Source organism: Amblyomma maculatum, chromosome 2 (assembly GCF_055883805.1).
Source record: "Amblyomma maculatum isolate TAMU_Amacu chromosome 2, ASM5588380v1, whole genome shotgun sequence".
In the NCBI taxonomy this organism is placed as follows: domain Eukaryota; kingdom Metazoa; phylum Arthropoda; class Arachnida; order Ixodida; family Ixodidae; genus Amblyomma; species Amblyomma maculatum.
The window spans coordinates 150,406,964-150,423,508 of record NC_139345.1 but is presented as its reverse complement, the minus strand read 5'-3'; the positions used below and the strand labels follow the sequence as shown (position 1 = coordinate 150,423,508).

The following is a 16,545-nucleotide window of genomic DNA, read 5'->3' as shown; positions in this document are numbered from 1 at the left end:
TGCTTAGACGGCATCGACCGCCGCCTCCACAGCTCGGCAGCATTACCACATCGTTCATTTCTCCCTAATAAACAATATATGCTGCCGTCAAAGATCCCATTGTGAATATAAATAGCAAAGCGCAGGTCACAAGCATTACTACCCAGAAAACTTGAAGCAAAATTACCAACTATAGGCACTAAAATGAGTGGAAACAAAAACAAACACTGCAAAAATGGCGGAGCTGCACAGATTCAATAATCCACAATGTGTGACAGAGGCATATTATGATCTCGATAATGTGTCCGTCTCAGCGCGAGTAGCGTATCGAAAGAGTACAGCACTGTGCCGAACAATCCGTCAAAAACGGTCACCGGTTAAAAAAAAGAAAGAAAATGTCGCCATTCCAGCTGGCGTTCCATCGGCCCCAGCGTCCGCGTAGAGACAAGCCTCGTTCTCTCTCTCTTTCTCTCTCTCTCTCCCCCTCCTTTTTTTTCCGACGAGGCTGGTTTGTCTGCTAGAAATATTTACATGCGCTTCACCTTGTAGCACACACAGTACAAGACTGGCACAAACACGAATAGGAAAAAGTAAAACACTCACCAAAGTGCAGACGCTCCCTCCGCCCGCGCCGGCTTTTCGCCTAGAATCCAAAACGCCTGGGACTGTTGAACTTCTTAAACACGTCCTCCTTGCGCAGAAGCTGCCGCCCAAGAGCGTAGTCCTCCGAAGACTTAAATTCGTACGTTCGCGCTCCACTTTGAACAAAACGATCTTCGTGATAATCACCAGCGAAAAACCTACATACGGTGCTTCGTTCACAGTGCAAGATGCGACCACGGTGGCGGGAAAACGCCAACTGAACTGGCACATCGCCGCACTCAGCGTACCCGCGTCTGCGTGCAAAGAAAACGGGGCGCAGAAGAACAGCTTCGGTGAAAAGCCGCCACCCCCGCTGCGCGACTGCTGAAGCCAAGGTCATCTCCGTGAAAACAAACCACGGTGAAGGCAGAGAGCGGAGACCAAGCGGGAGCAACCCCTCCTCCCTCCCCCTTTTTTCCCCCCAGCCGACAGGAAGCGACCCTCGACCTCTCCGGACATGCTGGCGCCTTTCGCGGGGCACGGGGGAAGTGGGATGCGGACAGGGGCAAGGCGGCGGCCGAATGCTTCTTTGAAAAGAAGAGTCGCCGTTAGAAGACGCATGCAATCTTGTTTTTTTTCTTTTTTTTTTTCATACGCGAATGTTTTTGCTATGCGTGTTAACTCTATAGTATGCGTGGGATCAATCCGTGATTATTAGAACCCCTCAATGTTTAAAGTGACTTCATTTTAGCATGGTGTCCACTAAGAAAGGAAGGAAAAGAAAAAAATAACAGTAAAATTCTCTAAAGACATACAGCGGTGGAGGATTCCAATACAGACTGCACCTCATTTTGCGGCAAAAAGCTACGGGCAAAAATGCCTATGCTTGGGCAGAATGTCAGACCCTGAAGCATATATATAGTGAACTTTGGAACTGGTTTAAAAAAGCTCTGTCCTGCCCTACATGGTAGGTTCAATCTAGGATCCTGTTTGTTAGTATGATGACTCACTGAACTTGTTTTATGATAAATATAAAATATGTCCTACCACTAAAGTTACCTTCTGCGACATACAGAAGCTGATCCATTACGGATTCTGATTGACATTCAACGATGTATTTGCATTATTAGTGGAGGCTTTGCCATCATGAAGTTTTTAGGGCATATTTTCACTGTGTTGCGAAGCTTGAGCTAAGTGTGCACCGTTAATATGTACTTTTATATAACATGAACGAGCGCGCAACTGCATGCTGCTCTTATATTTCCCTTTGCAGAATGTGGCCAATAGTTGATTACAAGTGAGACCAAAAATTCATAACGAAATTGTTACATCATGCTCTATCATTTGTGCCTAAAACTACTTAAAAACATGGGTCAGCATGAACAGTACACGCTAATTGTTCGTGAACGTTGCAAACTGACAACAAAAAGCACATAGAAAAAATTGCACAAAAAGTCTATTGGGTAGAACACAATGAAAATTCTGTTGGCCCTGTAAAGATTGCATTCAGCTGGGGTTGAATGTCTATCGAAATTCAATAAATTCAAAAGGCGGTCAATAGTCCAACAATAGAGTTTCAAAACTCATTTTTGTAAGGGCAGTGAGGGTGATATTAGCGATGAAGTGACGCTGCAGTTAGTGATAATGGCTATGATGACAGTAGCGATGATAATGACGGTGTATTTAGTTGGAGAGCAAACGTGATGCACCATGTGCACCAGCAACGCTCATGCTTTCGCATTTCTGCAGTATAGATTCAACAGTGCTCTCGGAATTTTTCTCTCTCACCCTTCCCTCACGCACACATTTTTTTCCCTCTCAAGGGACAGATATACCGGACTTTTCAGCAAAGCCAAACAAGAATTTTAAATATAGGCAGTTTCACATATGAGGACTGTTCCAGGGGAACAATGGTAACCGTGTTTGCAGATATCAGAATAGATGTGAATAACCTTATTCAGTAAGGTAGATAACTAATTAAAAAATTTATTATGGTTAAGCGTCTGCTTCGAAATCGAGAGTTGTAGTAGGCCGCTAGCAACCGCCCTAACAGTTTTTAGAATTACGAAAATGCGGTTACCTTCGGTGCGCTAGGTGAGCACGCTTTGGCTACCTCGCGCCAAAAGAGATGGGTTTTCGAAACACCTGCGCTTGAATCACTGCCCCAGCACTGTAGCTCCATGGCGCAAGTACGACGTAGCTCTAAAGATATACGGCGGCAAAAAGCGGAGTACGGAAACAGATGGCTTGGACCGATGAGACAAGAGCTTGGAGCTATAAATCTGAAAGCGATGGAGATATTAGGGACGGCAACGGCAAGGTGTGATTTGAAGCATGCAACACAGCCCAGACGACGATGAGCGCGGTTTGGTTTGGCCGGTAAAAGACGGCGGGGATCAAAAGGGCCCGTTTACGGTACTCTGCGGCCGCGCAGGATTTTTCCCTCTCCGGTTAGCCGAATTCTGGAACAAAGGTATTATAGACTTTTAGTTAACCGCTGCCGATTACCGCGGCCGTCTACCGCTAAAGCGCGCCGTCAGCACAGCACGCGCTGGTTGGTCTCTCTGCGTGCATAGTCCGCAGGAATTTGACAGGAACGTGCCGCCATCTGTCGCCCTCGGGATGATCTGCGCATGCGTACTGATGCTCGCGCGGTAGCTGTAGACGGTAGCTGTAAGCGGTAGCGCTAAACTAAATGTGTCTATTGTTTCCGGCTGCGTTTCATCTTCTTCGCGCTGACTCCTTTGAAGAAGGTGTGAATCCCAATGTAGGTCATGCGCAGACACTGCGCGCTTCTTGTGCCGCTATCTACACCGCCTCATCGACTTCCTCCTCCCAACCAAGCTCAAATTATTGTGGTGTCCGGTATCCGGACGGAGGGAACGAACAGGCGCAGACCGCAGCTCAGGGTAGACTGTTTATTTACGTCAGAGTGTGAGCTCGAGAGAAGAGAGAGAGAAAATGTGCTTGATGATGATAGAACTGGTGTATGGAAACGAAACCGAAACTTGTGCGGGATACAACATCACCTCCCGCTTAAAATAAACACGAAACACACGTAAAAGCACAGTAGGCACAAGGGCAGAAACAGTAAAGTCAGTACTGAAGTCTGTCAGGTGGGCGACGGCCTCTTGCACTTCGACGCAGCATTTGTCCTGTGTCGCTTTTTTGCGGAGGAGTTGAACTTGTTTCAACCACTGGAGACTGCGGTTAAGATGTCGTTTCAGCTGGTGCTGGTTCCGCGCGATCTTCAGAAGTAGTTGAATCGTTGTCTTGAAGCAGTGCCCAGGACGGTGTATAGCCAGAGCTGTTTTCTGGTACGCGAGTTAATTTAGATGCATTCCAGATGCGGCCGTCGCTTAGGAGAAATGAATTCCGGCCTCTTTTTCTGACTACTTTAAATGGACCCATGTATGAAAACGGTGCCTTGCCTCCAGCTTTGGGAATCCTTACTCGAACGAGGTCACCGTTTCGAAATGTTGGGGCCCTAGCACCGCGTCTCCTATCCGTATACTGTTGGGTGTACGACTGCTTAGCTTGCACCTTCTCGCGAACGGGCTTCAATACAGCATTAGAGTGTACGTCGCTCCCAGAGGGCATTCCAGCAATACTGAGCCGTGTTCTGGGTTGACGACCATGTAGGAGCTTCGCAGGTGACGAGCCAGTCGTCGCGTGCGGAGTTTATCTATATGTACCGAGGTAATCAACCAAGGAAGTTTTCAACGGGCGTTTTTCCAATCTCGCCATTTGTATCCAATCTTTGAGCACCCTGTTAAATCTTTCTATTGCACCGTTTCCCTGAGGGTAGTACACTGAAGAGAAACGATGTATATTTTCTCCTCTCGCGCAAGAATTCCTCGAACATTTGTGACTTGAACTGCGGTCCGTTGTCAGTTACAATTTCGTCCGGGAAACCCTCGCGGCTGAATACTCCCTTCAGGAATTCAACAACAGTATGCGACGTTACTGTCGGTGCAAATGCAACTTCAGGCCACTTCGAGTGGTAATCAATCAGGGTTATTATGTATCGACAGTTGGAAGGTGCTCATTCAAGAGGACCTACAATGTCCATCGCGAGCTTTTGCCATGGCTTGTCAGGAAATGCCACAGGTTGCAAAGGCGCGAAAGATGGTTAAGCAGACTTGTCGAGTATCTGACAAATGTGACAGTGACTTATAGCTTCCTCAACTTGTTTGTCCATTCGAGGCCACCAATAGAGGTCACGCAGCCTTTGCTTAGTCCTTACCATGCGAGGGTGGTTTTCGTGTGCGAAGCTGACAAGCGTAGCCTTCAGCACATCGGAGATTATAATTTGTTCCCCTCGGAGTAACAAGCCATCCACCTGAGACAGTTCTTCTCGCACGTCAAAGCAAGGAAACACATCAGGTGCTACGGACTTTTTCAGCGGCCACCCTTTTGTGACATACCCCACAACCTTTTGCAATAGTTCGTCTGCAGCGGTAGCAAGCTGCAGCTGCTCTTTTGTCACGGATGATGACACGACCGAGACTATTTCTTCGTCTACGGTTTGATTTGAAGCGCTTTCAATAGGCAGGCGTGAAAGTGCATCTGCAAAGACGTTTTGAGACCCTTTCTGATACTCGATCGAAAAGTTGTAGTACAGTAAGCGAGCAGACCATCTGGATAATCGAAGAGGCCGACGTCCTGCGCCAGCTGACGAAAGCAAAGTTACCAAAGCCTGGTGGTCTGTGCGCAACACAAATCGTCTTCCCCAAAGGTAGACATGCCAATGCTCGCATGCAAACAGACATGCCAAAGCCTCTCGCTCACCCACGGAATATCTTCGTTCCGCCGCGGTCAAGGCTCTCGATGCAAATGCAACGGTGCGCATTTCTTCACCATCGCGTTGCTGAAGCACAGCACCCAAGCCCTTTTCCGAAGCATCTGTGGTGACGATTACATCTAACTCTGGGTTGAACATCTGTATGACGGGACTAGCTGATAACATGCTTTTGACTAGATCAAAACTGCGTTGAGCTTCCTCATTCCAATCAAACTTTTGATTTGACCTCAAAAGCTTTCTCAACGGTTCGACCCAATCAGCAAATCGGGGAATAAAACGGGAGTAGTACCCTACAAGTCCCAAGAAAGAACGCAATGTTGAGAGGGGCAGGCGCTTTGACTACAGCGTCTACTTTGGAAGGCAATGGGCACAAACCTTTCCCACTAACGACATGTCCCAAAAAGTGCAGCTCAGGAACAGCGAAAAGACATTTATCATTTAGCTTCAATCCTGAAGCGCTTCTACGTTCAAGTACCTGCTTCAAATTTTTGTTATGCTCCTGGCGTGTCCTTCCCCAGACGATTATGTCATCAATGTAACAAAGCACACCCTTGCAGTCCTTCAACAACAGTTGCATCATTCTATGAAAAGCCGCAGGAGCAGAGGCCAGACCAAAACATACTCTTTTGAATCGAAACAACCCATCATGCGTGATAAAAGTTGTTAAGTCGCGACTCTCCGGTGTAAGTTCAACTTGGTGGTACGCAGACGCCAAGTCAAGCCTCGAAAAACACGTGCCACCTGCTAGTTGATGCAGTTCTTCCGTGTGCAGGAGAGGAAACGCGTCGGCGATGACAGCTTTGTTAGCCTCGCGGAGGTCCACGCACAACCGAAGCGAGCCATCTTTCTTTCGCACGACGACTATGGGGGAGACCCCTTCCGACGCAGACAGGGGTTCTATTACCCCCTGCGACTGCAGGCGGCGTAGCTCCTCGGAAACTTGCTCTCGCAGAGTCATGGGCAAGCGCCGCAGTTTTGCAGAAATCGGCTGCACGGACGAGCGACGCTGGATGTGGTGCACGAAGTTCTTTACGAGCCCGAGGCCCGTCGAGAAGAGGTGCGAAAACTGATCCTGCAGCTCGGCGGGGAGCGAGGGAGGAGAGTCTGCGTGCGCGAAGCTGCGGCAGGTTAACGTTGAACCGACGATGTTTATGCCCAGACTAATGGCGTCGAGTCCCAGCAAAGACGTGCCTTTAGTTGTGATGTGGAACAGCAAACCGGCGGTGGTTTCGCCATGAACCATCCGACGATGTTTATCTTTTCTCCGGAGTAGTTGTGGAGGGTGACAGCAGGCGAGCACAACGCATAGATATCCGTGAAGAATCTCCGGTAATGTTCTTCGCTCAGCAGAGAGACTGTAGCCCCAGTGTCAACAATGAGAGAAAAAAGACGTTGCCCTATCGTAACTGTGGCACGAATTTCTTTCGGTTGCTCATCTTTATCGTTGACGTTTAAGATTGAAATGGCGTTGGCTGTCTCTGCTTTCGGGCATGGTGCTCTTCTTTTAGCAGTTTTCTTTTCCTTTGACCTGCAGACGCTTGCAAAATGTCCGATCTTTCCACATTTGCGGCAGTGTCTGGCTTTTGCTGGGCATGCAGAGAAATTTGCTAGATGGGAAGCCGAACCACAGCGGTAGCACGTGCCATGCGAGGGGTCGAATGATTTTGTTTTTGTTTCTCGCACGCGGTTCACAGGAGCGCTGACGTTGAATTCTTCTAATTGCCTTTCTGCCTGGTCGATCTGCTTTCCAATGTCAACTCCGCGTTGAAGAGTGAGAGACGACCCCTCGTAAAGTAAACGCTTTGGTATCTTTTGCGACGTTGTTCCCTCAAATAATTGGTCACGGATCATGCTGTCAGTTGCAGTTTCGAAATTGCACGTTGCGGATAGTTCTCGTAGACCGTTTATGTAGGTTTGAAAATTATCACCGGATAGTTGCTTGCGCTGACGGAATCGGTGACGTTCCACCAGGTCGTTGGTTGCTGTTGCGAAGTGGACATCCAGCGTTGCGACAGCAGCATTGAAGGGGTCTTCGTGAGCACTTGACGTGACACTTGCCCAAGGATCTGCGGTGCTCCTTGTTGCGTCGAGGCTGTGGTACACACGTAAGCCTTCGATTCCGAGGGAGTTCAGAAGTATTGCCTTGCGACGGTTGGGCTGTAGTTCGTCGCCTCCCACCGCTTCCAGGAAGTTCAGGAAGACCAGCTTCCACTGTTGCCAAGGTACTGCAGGTTCGCCTGGCGTAGGCAGGAACGGTGGGGGCGGCGGATAAGATTCGCCCGACATGTTGGCGAATGTACAGTTTTCGGAACGGAAAACTATGCTTGAATCTTCGTCGCCATTCTGTGGTGTCCGGTATCCGGACGCAGGGAACGAACAGGCGCAGACCGCAGCTCAGGGTAGACTGTTTATTTACGTCAGAGTGTGAGCGTGTGAGCTCGAGAGAAGAGAGAGAGAAAATGTGCTGATGATGATAGCACTGGTGTATGAAAACGAAACCGAAACTGGTGTGGGATACAACAGGTTTGGCCGGTAAAAGACGGTGGGGATCAAAAGGGCCCGTTTCCGGTACTCTGCGGCCGCGCAGGATTTTTCCCTCTTCGGTTAGCCGAATTCTGGAACAAAGGTATTATAGACTTTTTGTTAACCGCTGCCGATTACCGCGGCCGTCTACCGCTAAAGCGCGCCGTCAGCACAGCACGCGCTGGTTGGTCTCTCTGCGTGCGTAGTCCGCAGAAATTTGACAGGAACGTGCCGCCATCTGTCGCCCTCGGGATGATCTGCGCATGCGTACTGATGCTCGCGCGGTAGCTGTAGACGGTAGCGCTAAACTAAATGTCTATTGTTTCCGGCTGCGTTTCATCTTCTTCGCGCTGACTCCTTTGAAGAAGGTGTGAATCCCAAAGTAGGACATGCGCAGACACTGCGCTCTTCTTGTGCCGCTATTTACACCGCCTCATCGACCTCCTCCTTCCAACCAAGCTCAAATTATTGAAAAGGGGAAGGGGGGGGTCTTACCGAGAATAAAAATGTTTGAAAGAGATCACGTCAGCAGGACACTCCCTTGTCTACTGATCTGCCCTTCCCCTATGGAAGCTAGTGTATACGCACCCTATAAAACTCTTCAGTGTTTCCGGGCCTTGGTGTTTCTTATTCATCCGTATAAAGATTTGAACCAGTATTCTTCGTCCCCTAACTCCGTACTCCTTCGCTCACTGGTACTTGTGGGTAGAGCGGGAGTCGGCGAGGCCGAGGATCTGTCGAGCGGCGCACCTGAGTCCCACTGGAGTCCCAGCGGAGGTGACTCAGCTACAGAGCCAGTAGCAGGCCCTTGCATTTTCTTTTCCTTCTTCCTACAGCCACAACAACCTCGGAGAAGTGTGTGAGGTGATGATCGATTTATAGGAAGGGAAAGGCGCGGTAACTGTCTGACGTGTTTTCTGTGGACACCTCTACCGCGCCGTAATGGAAGGGGGGAAGGTGGGAGTGAAAGTAGAAAGAGAGAAAGAGGAGCCGTAGTGGAGGGCTACGGAGTAATTTCGACCACCTGGGGATCTTTAACGTGCGCTGACATCGCACAGCACACGGACGCCTCTTGTTTCGCCTCCATCCAAACGCAGCCGCCGAGGACGGGTTCGAACCCGGGTACTCCGGCACAGTAGTCGGGCGTCTTACTACTGCACCATCCCGGCGGGGCTGTGAGGTGATGAAGGGATGGGATGGAATGTCCTTTATTGAATGGGAAGGCTCATGGCCATGGATGGGGATAAAGGGGAGTAGACATAATCTTCATTGTTTAGGTCGTCACTCGAATCACATTGCTCTATCCAGGCCACTAAGCGAGCCATACTTGGCAAATATCGTCTGTGTGTTAGCATCAGTTTCTAGAAGGGAACGGTAGTTCAGGCGCTAGGGTTCAATCTCGGGGCGTCCAGTAGAAAAAGCAGGGCAACCCCAAAGTAAATGAGATATGCCGCCGCAGGCCAGCCGCAACGCATCCTTGCTTCGTAACCCCCCGCGTTTATTGGAAACCCGGCGGACCATGCGGCCCACCTGGTCCCCCACCTTGCGGAGTTTAGCCAATGTGGTGTCTGGCTTGCGGTGTTAGTGAATGAAGAGTCCCAGTACTCGGACTTCTTGTGTTTCTGGAATTGGACCTGATGGAAGAGTAAGTTGAATTTTAGTAGTGCATTTGGGAGAGGGGTGGATGTGCACAAATTCCGATTTCTGTGGGGAGCATTGAAGGCCGCAGCGGCTAGCATAGCGGTCTACTATAGTCGCCGCCTGCTGCAGGCTGGCTCCAATGTCTCCAAGCGAGCCCTGTGTGGCCCACAGGGTGATGTCGTCGGCGTACAGAGCACGCCCTCGACAGCACCCAGCTGGGCCGGCAGGCGCATCATGGCCAAATTGAATAGCAGGGGAGAAATCACTGCGCCTTGCGGCGTTCCCCTGGTACCTAGGGGGAAGGGGCCGTGTCCGTTATCCTGAATGCGGATGTAAGAGTGGCGGTCTGTGAGGAATTGGCGGATATATTGGAAGGCACGATGGCCACAGTTGGTTTGACTTAAATGAGTGAGAATAATATCATGCGTTACATTGTCGAAAGCCCCCTTCAGATCCAGGGCAAGTACGACCCTGTCGTTATGGTTTGGTTTTGGTTTTGTGGGGTTTATCGTCCCAAAGCGACTCAGGCTTTGAGAGACGCCGTAGAGGAGGACTCCGGAAATTTCGACCACCTGAGGTTCTTTGACGTGCACTGACATCGCATAGCACACGGGCGCCTTGCTTTTCGCCTCCATCGAAAAGCGACCGCCGAGGCCGGGATTCGATCCCGCGTCCTTGGGAACAGTAGTCGAGCGCCGTAACCACTGCGCCACCCCGGCGGGGGGCCCTGTCGTTATGAGGGCACTCGAGGGGGTCAAGGACTTCCCGATGTAGTTGAAGCAAGACATCCTGTGCGGATCTGTGTGGGCGAAATCCGTACATGGTGTCCGCGAAGACATGTGTCTCAAGGTACTCAGACAACCGGTCCCGCACAATCGTCTCCATAAGTGTGCCCACACAATAGGTAAGAGACATGGGGCGTAGGTATTCCGTGTTTATTGCTTTGCCGGCCTTTGGTATGAATGTGACCACAGCAATTTTCCAATCAATGGGGAGTGGCGTATCTCCTCGCCATATTGCATTGATTTAGTCCAATAAAGTTGTATAAGCTGAGTCGGGAAGGTTAGCTAGTAATTGAACAGTGATTTTGTCCCGGCCAGGTGCAGTACCACGTTTCATTTTACCCAGGGCTGCCCGTAAGTAGTGGAGCTTGAACGGCTGGTCAAGCTCAGCATTCTCAGAGCCTGCATAAGAGTACGCCTGCCCACGGGTGTCCTGTATGTTGCACAAATATCGGTCCCTGAGTTTGTGCGCGAGTTGTGTAGTATTCCAGAGAAGGTGTGGATTACACGCCGAAGATGTTTTTGTGTTTCTTTACAGGTCTGAGTTGGATCAATGAGGCGAAAGAGGCGCCATGTGTTTCGGCTGGACATTTGTGCCGTAGTGGAGGGCTACGATCCACCGCGTTATGATAGCTTTCGCCTCATCGCACTTTAATGGTCCAAAGTGCCTTGTACAAATTTTATGCGATAGCTTATACAGCTCTTTAGGTACAAAAGCCGTCAGCATAGTGGTACTAGTAGTAGCAGAAGAAGCAGCAGTAGTAGTAGTAGTAGTAGTAGTAGTAGTAGTAGTAGTAGTAGTAGTAGTAGTAGTAGTAGTAGTAGTAGTAGTATTAGTAGTAGTAGTAGTAGTAGTAGTAGTAGTTGTCGTCGTTGTTGTTTTAGTAGTAGTAGTAGTTTTTATTGTAGTAGTAGTAGTAGTAGTGATAGTCGGCACCACGTGTCGGAAATAATAGGGGGCTGTGCCAAAGAAAATGTATTTTGATAATTTGTGGTTCGAATTATTGATGGTTGATTGGTATGTGATCGGCATTGACAAGTTAATGAAATAATTCAGGAATTGGGAAATAAAAATGAGAAGGAAGGAGGGCTCAAAGATGTCAAAATAATCAAAGTGAAGAGTAAATGTCTGATGATGGTAATTAAAAAATTAGTGTTTAATTTACTAATTCTTTTGTTTAAATAATTGATCAATTGAATATTGAGTAAAAAGGGGTTCAAAGGTGTGAAAAGGCTCAAAATGAAACGCTAATGCTTGGTGATGCTAATTAAAAAATTTTAGAGCGTGTAATTGATCACCTAACTAATTGAAATAATTGAAAAATGAAAGATGCGTTCAAAGGTGTCAAGTTGCTCAAAATGCAAAAGTGAATATTTGCATATGATAAGTATCAGTGTAAAAAAAAATAGAAATTTTCAAAAATGATGGTGCGGCCTAATGTCTTCCGCTATTTTTTTTTTTTCGTTTCTTGCTGTCAGCTGAAGCTGATCTGGAAAGAAGGCACTGACTGCTTTAGATCTTAAAAGTGAGGTAGGTGTGTGATTCATGTTCATTCATACATGAAAGCTGAAGACCAATTTAAGCAAAATATCGATTGTGAGAATTTTTTCCCTAAATGGTCAGCCCAGCCAATCACGAATGACTTCGCCGGTATAGAAAGCCCAAAGAGCATTCACTCCGAAGTAAAGTCGTTTATGTTTCGATTTAAAAGCGAATACTAGCCGCGTGCCTTCTCGGTTACAGAATAAAGCGCTCCCTTCGTTGTGTGCTCATTATTGCCGATCCAACTATGAAGAAAACAGTTGAGAGTGTTGGGTCTTCCATCCGGTTGCAGTTACATCACACGCGAGCGCTGCTTACCTTCCAAGCATCTTGGTAAGGAGACAGGTAGGTCTTCCTTTCGGGCAGTGTCGATGCACGGACTTCAAAGGCCATGAAGGCGAATGTGGCTGCGCAGCCAAACATGACACGGACACCCAGCATGGCTCTGTTCTTTTCTTTTGCTGCCAATAGCTGCACGAATCAAAAGAGGACGTCTGCACAAGTGAAGACAACAGGTAATCCTTGAGCTACGTAGTCTACCCGTAGAGCTCATCGAGCGAGCTCTACACCTTTGCATCGTAGACCACAACTTATGTCAGAATTTAGGTCTTAAACGCGCGCACCTAGCGGTGACTTCGCGCGTCGATATCGATCGAAAGAAACTTCTAAATATACGCCACGCGGACTTGGCCACTGAATGCACGCACTACATGAGATGACAGTTCACTTCACACTTTATGCATTGTGCATGGTTTGCGTATCTAATCACTAGTCGCTTCTTTCCAAATTCGATGTCGAAGCTAAATTAAGGTGCTGTAGCAAGAATGAGGCTCATGAGAACTAGACTTAGCTTATAGCACGCTGCCTCTACCTTGGAATATAATGGTGCACATCGAAGGCCCTTGGAAATATGTCCTGCAACTAGTGAAACGATGCCTGTAAGATCTGCTGTTAAATAAAAAAGGACTTTTTCTTTTGCGGCCAGAAACAAACGTCTTTCACGATATAATACACAGCTTGAACAGGGATGAATCCTTGTAACATGGACTGTTAACTGTTTCCTGTGCAAAAATTGCTGACGACTTGCTAATGCGAAATTGGAGCGTAGCTCATCAGCTGTTCCACCTTTTAGATAGATTGCGGCAAAGATTTCCAGCAAGATATGTATGTACATTTACACAAAACTTTTTATTTTTCACACTTATTCCTTCTTGAAAAAACACTCCCCTAATAGTGCTTCCACTTAACTCATATGTGGCCTCCGCTGCAACAGGAAAGTCGGCGGTGGCACTAGGCAGAGTAACTGCGCACACAGCGGCTGACGAAGGACTTCCACCGGTTGCCTCGCTCCTGACTCAGAACGAAGTGGCAGAGCAGGAACTATTTATATAGGTAGGCGGTTCACAGCGGCGAACAACGGCGGCTATGCGTTTCGGCTTGGGCGGTGCGGACTACCAAGCGTTGCATCGAACATAATGCATCAAAGTTCACCGGCTTTCTAGGCAGAATCCACTTTTATGCCGGGAGCATGCGATGATGGCAGACGCTTTCGTGCACACTGCAGAAATGCGAAAGCCTAAGCGTTGCTGGTGCATGTTGCCCTCATTATCAACTAAATGCACCTTCCTTATCATTGCTAATGTCATCATTGCCATTATTACTAACTGCAGCGTAATTGCCATCGCTACTATTATCCTCATGGTACACAAGGATAATTATAATGTGCGTTTCACGATCCCGTGCGTGGCGCAGTTGGTAAAAGCGCTCGGTTTGGGGTTCATGAGATGCAGGTTCAATTCCCGGTGGAGACAGGATTTAACTATTAATAGAGCTGATTATGAGGGAAAACGCTGATGGCGACACCGCAAAACGCAGGAACGGGCGCCAAAGAGCTGCGCTCTAAAAACAAACAATTGATCCTGCCTTTATAGATTGTTTGGATGGCACTTTTCCTAGGGGCATTCTTCAGCGTACTCTCAAAAATATTCCCCATAACCCTCCATGTGGTCCGATATCTGCCGAAAAGTAATAAAAGCGAGCCGTTTGATAGGTTATCGGTGCTATAGGCCTTCAGAGTTTTGAAAGATGAGAATGACTGTTCGCGATTTACGCGTTTTTATCTAAACATTTTCGTTCATTCGTGAAGTGTATCGAGCCTAAAATACACCACTAGAGTCTAGGAAGAGAGATTCTTGATTATCTTTCACGCCTTAGAGACATTTTAAACGATAGCAGGTAACTCGGTCGGAAAGCCGTCGGCATAGTTGTAGTAATCGGAGTGGCGCAAAAATATCGCATCATAGTAATTTTTCCTTTGTAATCATTGATGATTGATTGGTGTGTGTGTGATAGGCGATTACAAGTTAGTGAAATCATCAAGGTTTTATTGGTCGATGAATTAAAGAAATGAAACAGTTGAAAAAAGGGGGTTCACAGGTATCAGATTAATCAGAATGAAAGCCCAATGCACGAAGCTAATTGAGAAAGTTTTGAGTGTTTATTTGTAATTGAACAATTTATCAGTTGAAAATTTGAAGAAATGAAAGTTCTCGCAGGTCAATTTGCTCAAATGGAAGAACAACTTTGCTTATGGTAAGTATCCGTGTAAAAAAAAATTGAAAAAAAGAGAAGGGAAAAAAATATCGTCCACGCACGTGAAACGCTATCGTCTTAACGGCGGAGCCTATAATCGTAATTTTATTTTTTCACGTATACTCCTGCGAGATTAATGTTTTAGACATATTGATCTCTATCGTAGTGGTAGCATCTAAGCAAGCAATAAAAAATAAGGTGTCATTGCCTACGCGCAGATCTTGCAAACGGAGGATATTGAGATTGAATCCCACTTTAGCAATCCTTAATTTAGTTTCTGTTTCGTTCAGTTACTTTCATGTGATTTGAAGAACTTCTTTGATAATTTTGGCTGCAATGAGAACATTGTTTGACTTGCTGCTGAATATTTTAAAATGTTTTTGTTCTCATCGGGAATTTCCACACACATATCATCAGCGTCGACACAGACGGCGACGGCACCGGATTTTCTGCAGCGCGGGAACGTTTACGGGGAGACTGGCAGAGCCGGTGACGTCGGTCACATTATGCCGGCTACGACGGCTGCGTCGAGAAACTGCCGTTTCTACAGTCTGGCGCGGCTGGCGTGCATGGTGCTGCGGGGCGCATGCGCACAAGACGCCCTCAAGCACTGGTACGTTTCCGTGTGCATTTTCGAGCAGACGACAGGGCTCCTGGCAGCAACTGACTAACTGGCGAAGTCGCCTATCGAGGCACTTACCGTCATGACCAAGGCAATGAAGCGATGTATTTACTGCGAATGTTGAAAATGTTGCGAATGTTCAAATGGCACAAAGCATTTACAGACGGCCGTGTAGACGTCCAGCCCAGCAACGGTCTGAGTCCGCGTCGATGACGGCTACGGACGAACGATAATGATTGTGTACGTGCGTGTTTTACTGAAAAGTAATCATAATTCAAGTATGTGTACGATTGCAGAAGAGTTAAAATTTACATAGTAATGAGGATCACTTTCTCGATCGGCCACAGTTCCTGTAGAATTCAAGCGAGTGACGTTCGCAGACATCTTTAGCCGCACGCTGAAGACAGCGGGTTGAGACCTCCTCCTGATATTGGGTGACTTCAGTGCCCTCATTCAGCTGTGGCGGTACCGTAACAAGGAGGTGCGAGGACGCAAACTGGCGGAGATTGTGTCCACACTGCGTCTCACCCTCCACACCTACCCCGTTTACCAACACGCGTAGGTAACTCCATGACGTGGGACACGTACGTGTCCGCATCTTATCTTCACTCGCAACGTACGACACGCAGACTGGATTAACACCGAGGAAACCCTCGGCAGCGAAAACTGCCTTCTCAATACCACGTACCACGATATACACACGCCGCCTCAAGCGTCCTACCACACAAGCCCACATCCCTAACTGAACTGCCTTCCGGAAAAGTTTCCAGCCACTACCAACACGTCCATAGCAGAGAAAGGGTGCACCAACTGGCTGCGGTCACTGATGTCACACCTTCGCACACATGAAACTCATACCCAGCTCACAGGGGCGATAATGGACGTGGATAACCACCACCTTCACCTCTGGGAAGCTCGCCGCAGCTTTACACGCCGCTGCCATCGCCAAAAACACAACTGCAAACTTAAAGAATGTATTGCCAATATCACCCACCGAGCCACCGAGTACGCGGCCCAGCTCAAGAACTCGAACTGGGTGGATCGTTGCAATACAGCGGCCCGACAAATGTCTAGCTGCAATACGTGGAAGCTCTTTTGAGCTCTTATCAATCCAACGCAGACCCGCACCGAAACCAAAAAATATTTACACCGAGCAATCCACTTCTTTAAAGGCAACACTATGCAGCTGGCACAATTGCTCCAGGACCGCTACTTGTGCACAGCTCAAGACCCGTGAGGATCGGTCTACTACTACGCAGGCAAGAATTCAGAGCTGGACAAACCTTTTCAGCTTCACAATCTTCGGGCCAGTCTAGTCAAAATGAAGAGAGACACCGCACCGGGTCGGGACAAGGTCACCGTCAAGCTTTTGGAGAACCTGTCTGACTCGACGTACCAGTACCTACTCGAATATATTAACGCAATCTGGACAGGGGAAGCCTCTTTACCCATCGATTGGAAAACGACACTTGTGACT

The 16,545-nt window shown here is 48.0% G+C and overlaps 2 protein-coding genes across 2 annotated transcripts in view; both read right to left on the bottom strand.

The window, feature by feature from the left end:
• Window positions 1-15,152, bottom strand: part of LOC146200168 (uncharacterized) — an 83,460-nt gene extending 68,308 nt beyond the window's left edge. The window contains exons 1-2 of the mRNA XM_084592281.1: window positions 15,147-15,152; window positions 12,173-12,325 (exon numbers count right to left, since the gene is read on the bottom strand). Coding sequence (XP_084448407.1) covers window positions 12,173-12,325; window positions 15,147-15,152 — 159 coding nt within the window. The remainder of the gene's footprint in view (window positions 1-12,172; window positions 12,326-15,146) is intronic.
• Window positions 3,772-6,608, bottom strand: LOC146200169 (uncharacterized). The gene is made up of 2 exons (XM_084595890.1): window positions 6,156-6,608; window positions 3,772-4,119 (listed from the first exon to the last, which is right to left on the bottom strand). Exons 1-2 carry the CDS (start codon window positions 6,606-6,608, stop codon window positions 3,772-3,774), a joined length of 801 nt encoding a protein of 266 aa, XP_084452016.1.
• Window positions 15,153-16,545: the final 1,393 nt, after the last annotated feature.

Coding starts and splice junctions, on each gene's coding strand:
- LOC146200169 (XM_084595890.1), bottom strand. CDS start 6,608: ATGGTTCATGGCGAAACCACCGCCGGTTTGCTGTTCCACATCACAACT. Junction 4,120..6,155: donor AGGCTAACAAAGCTGTCATC/GCCGACGCGTTT, acceptor GCTGTATTGAAG/CCCGTTCGCGAGAAGGTGCA.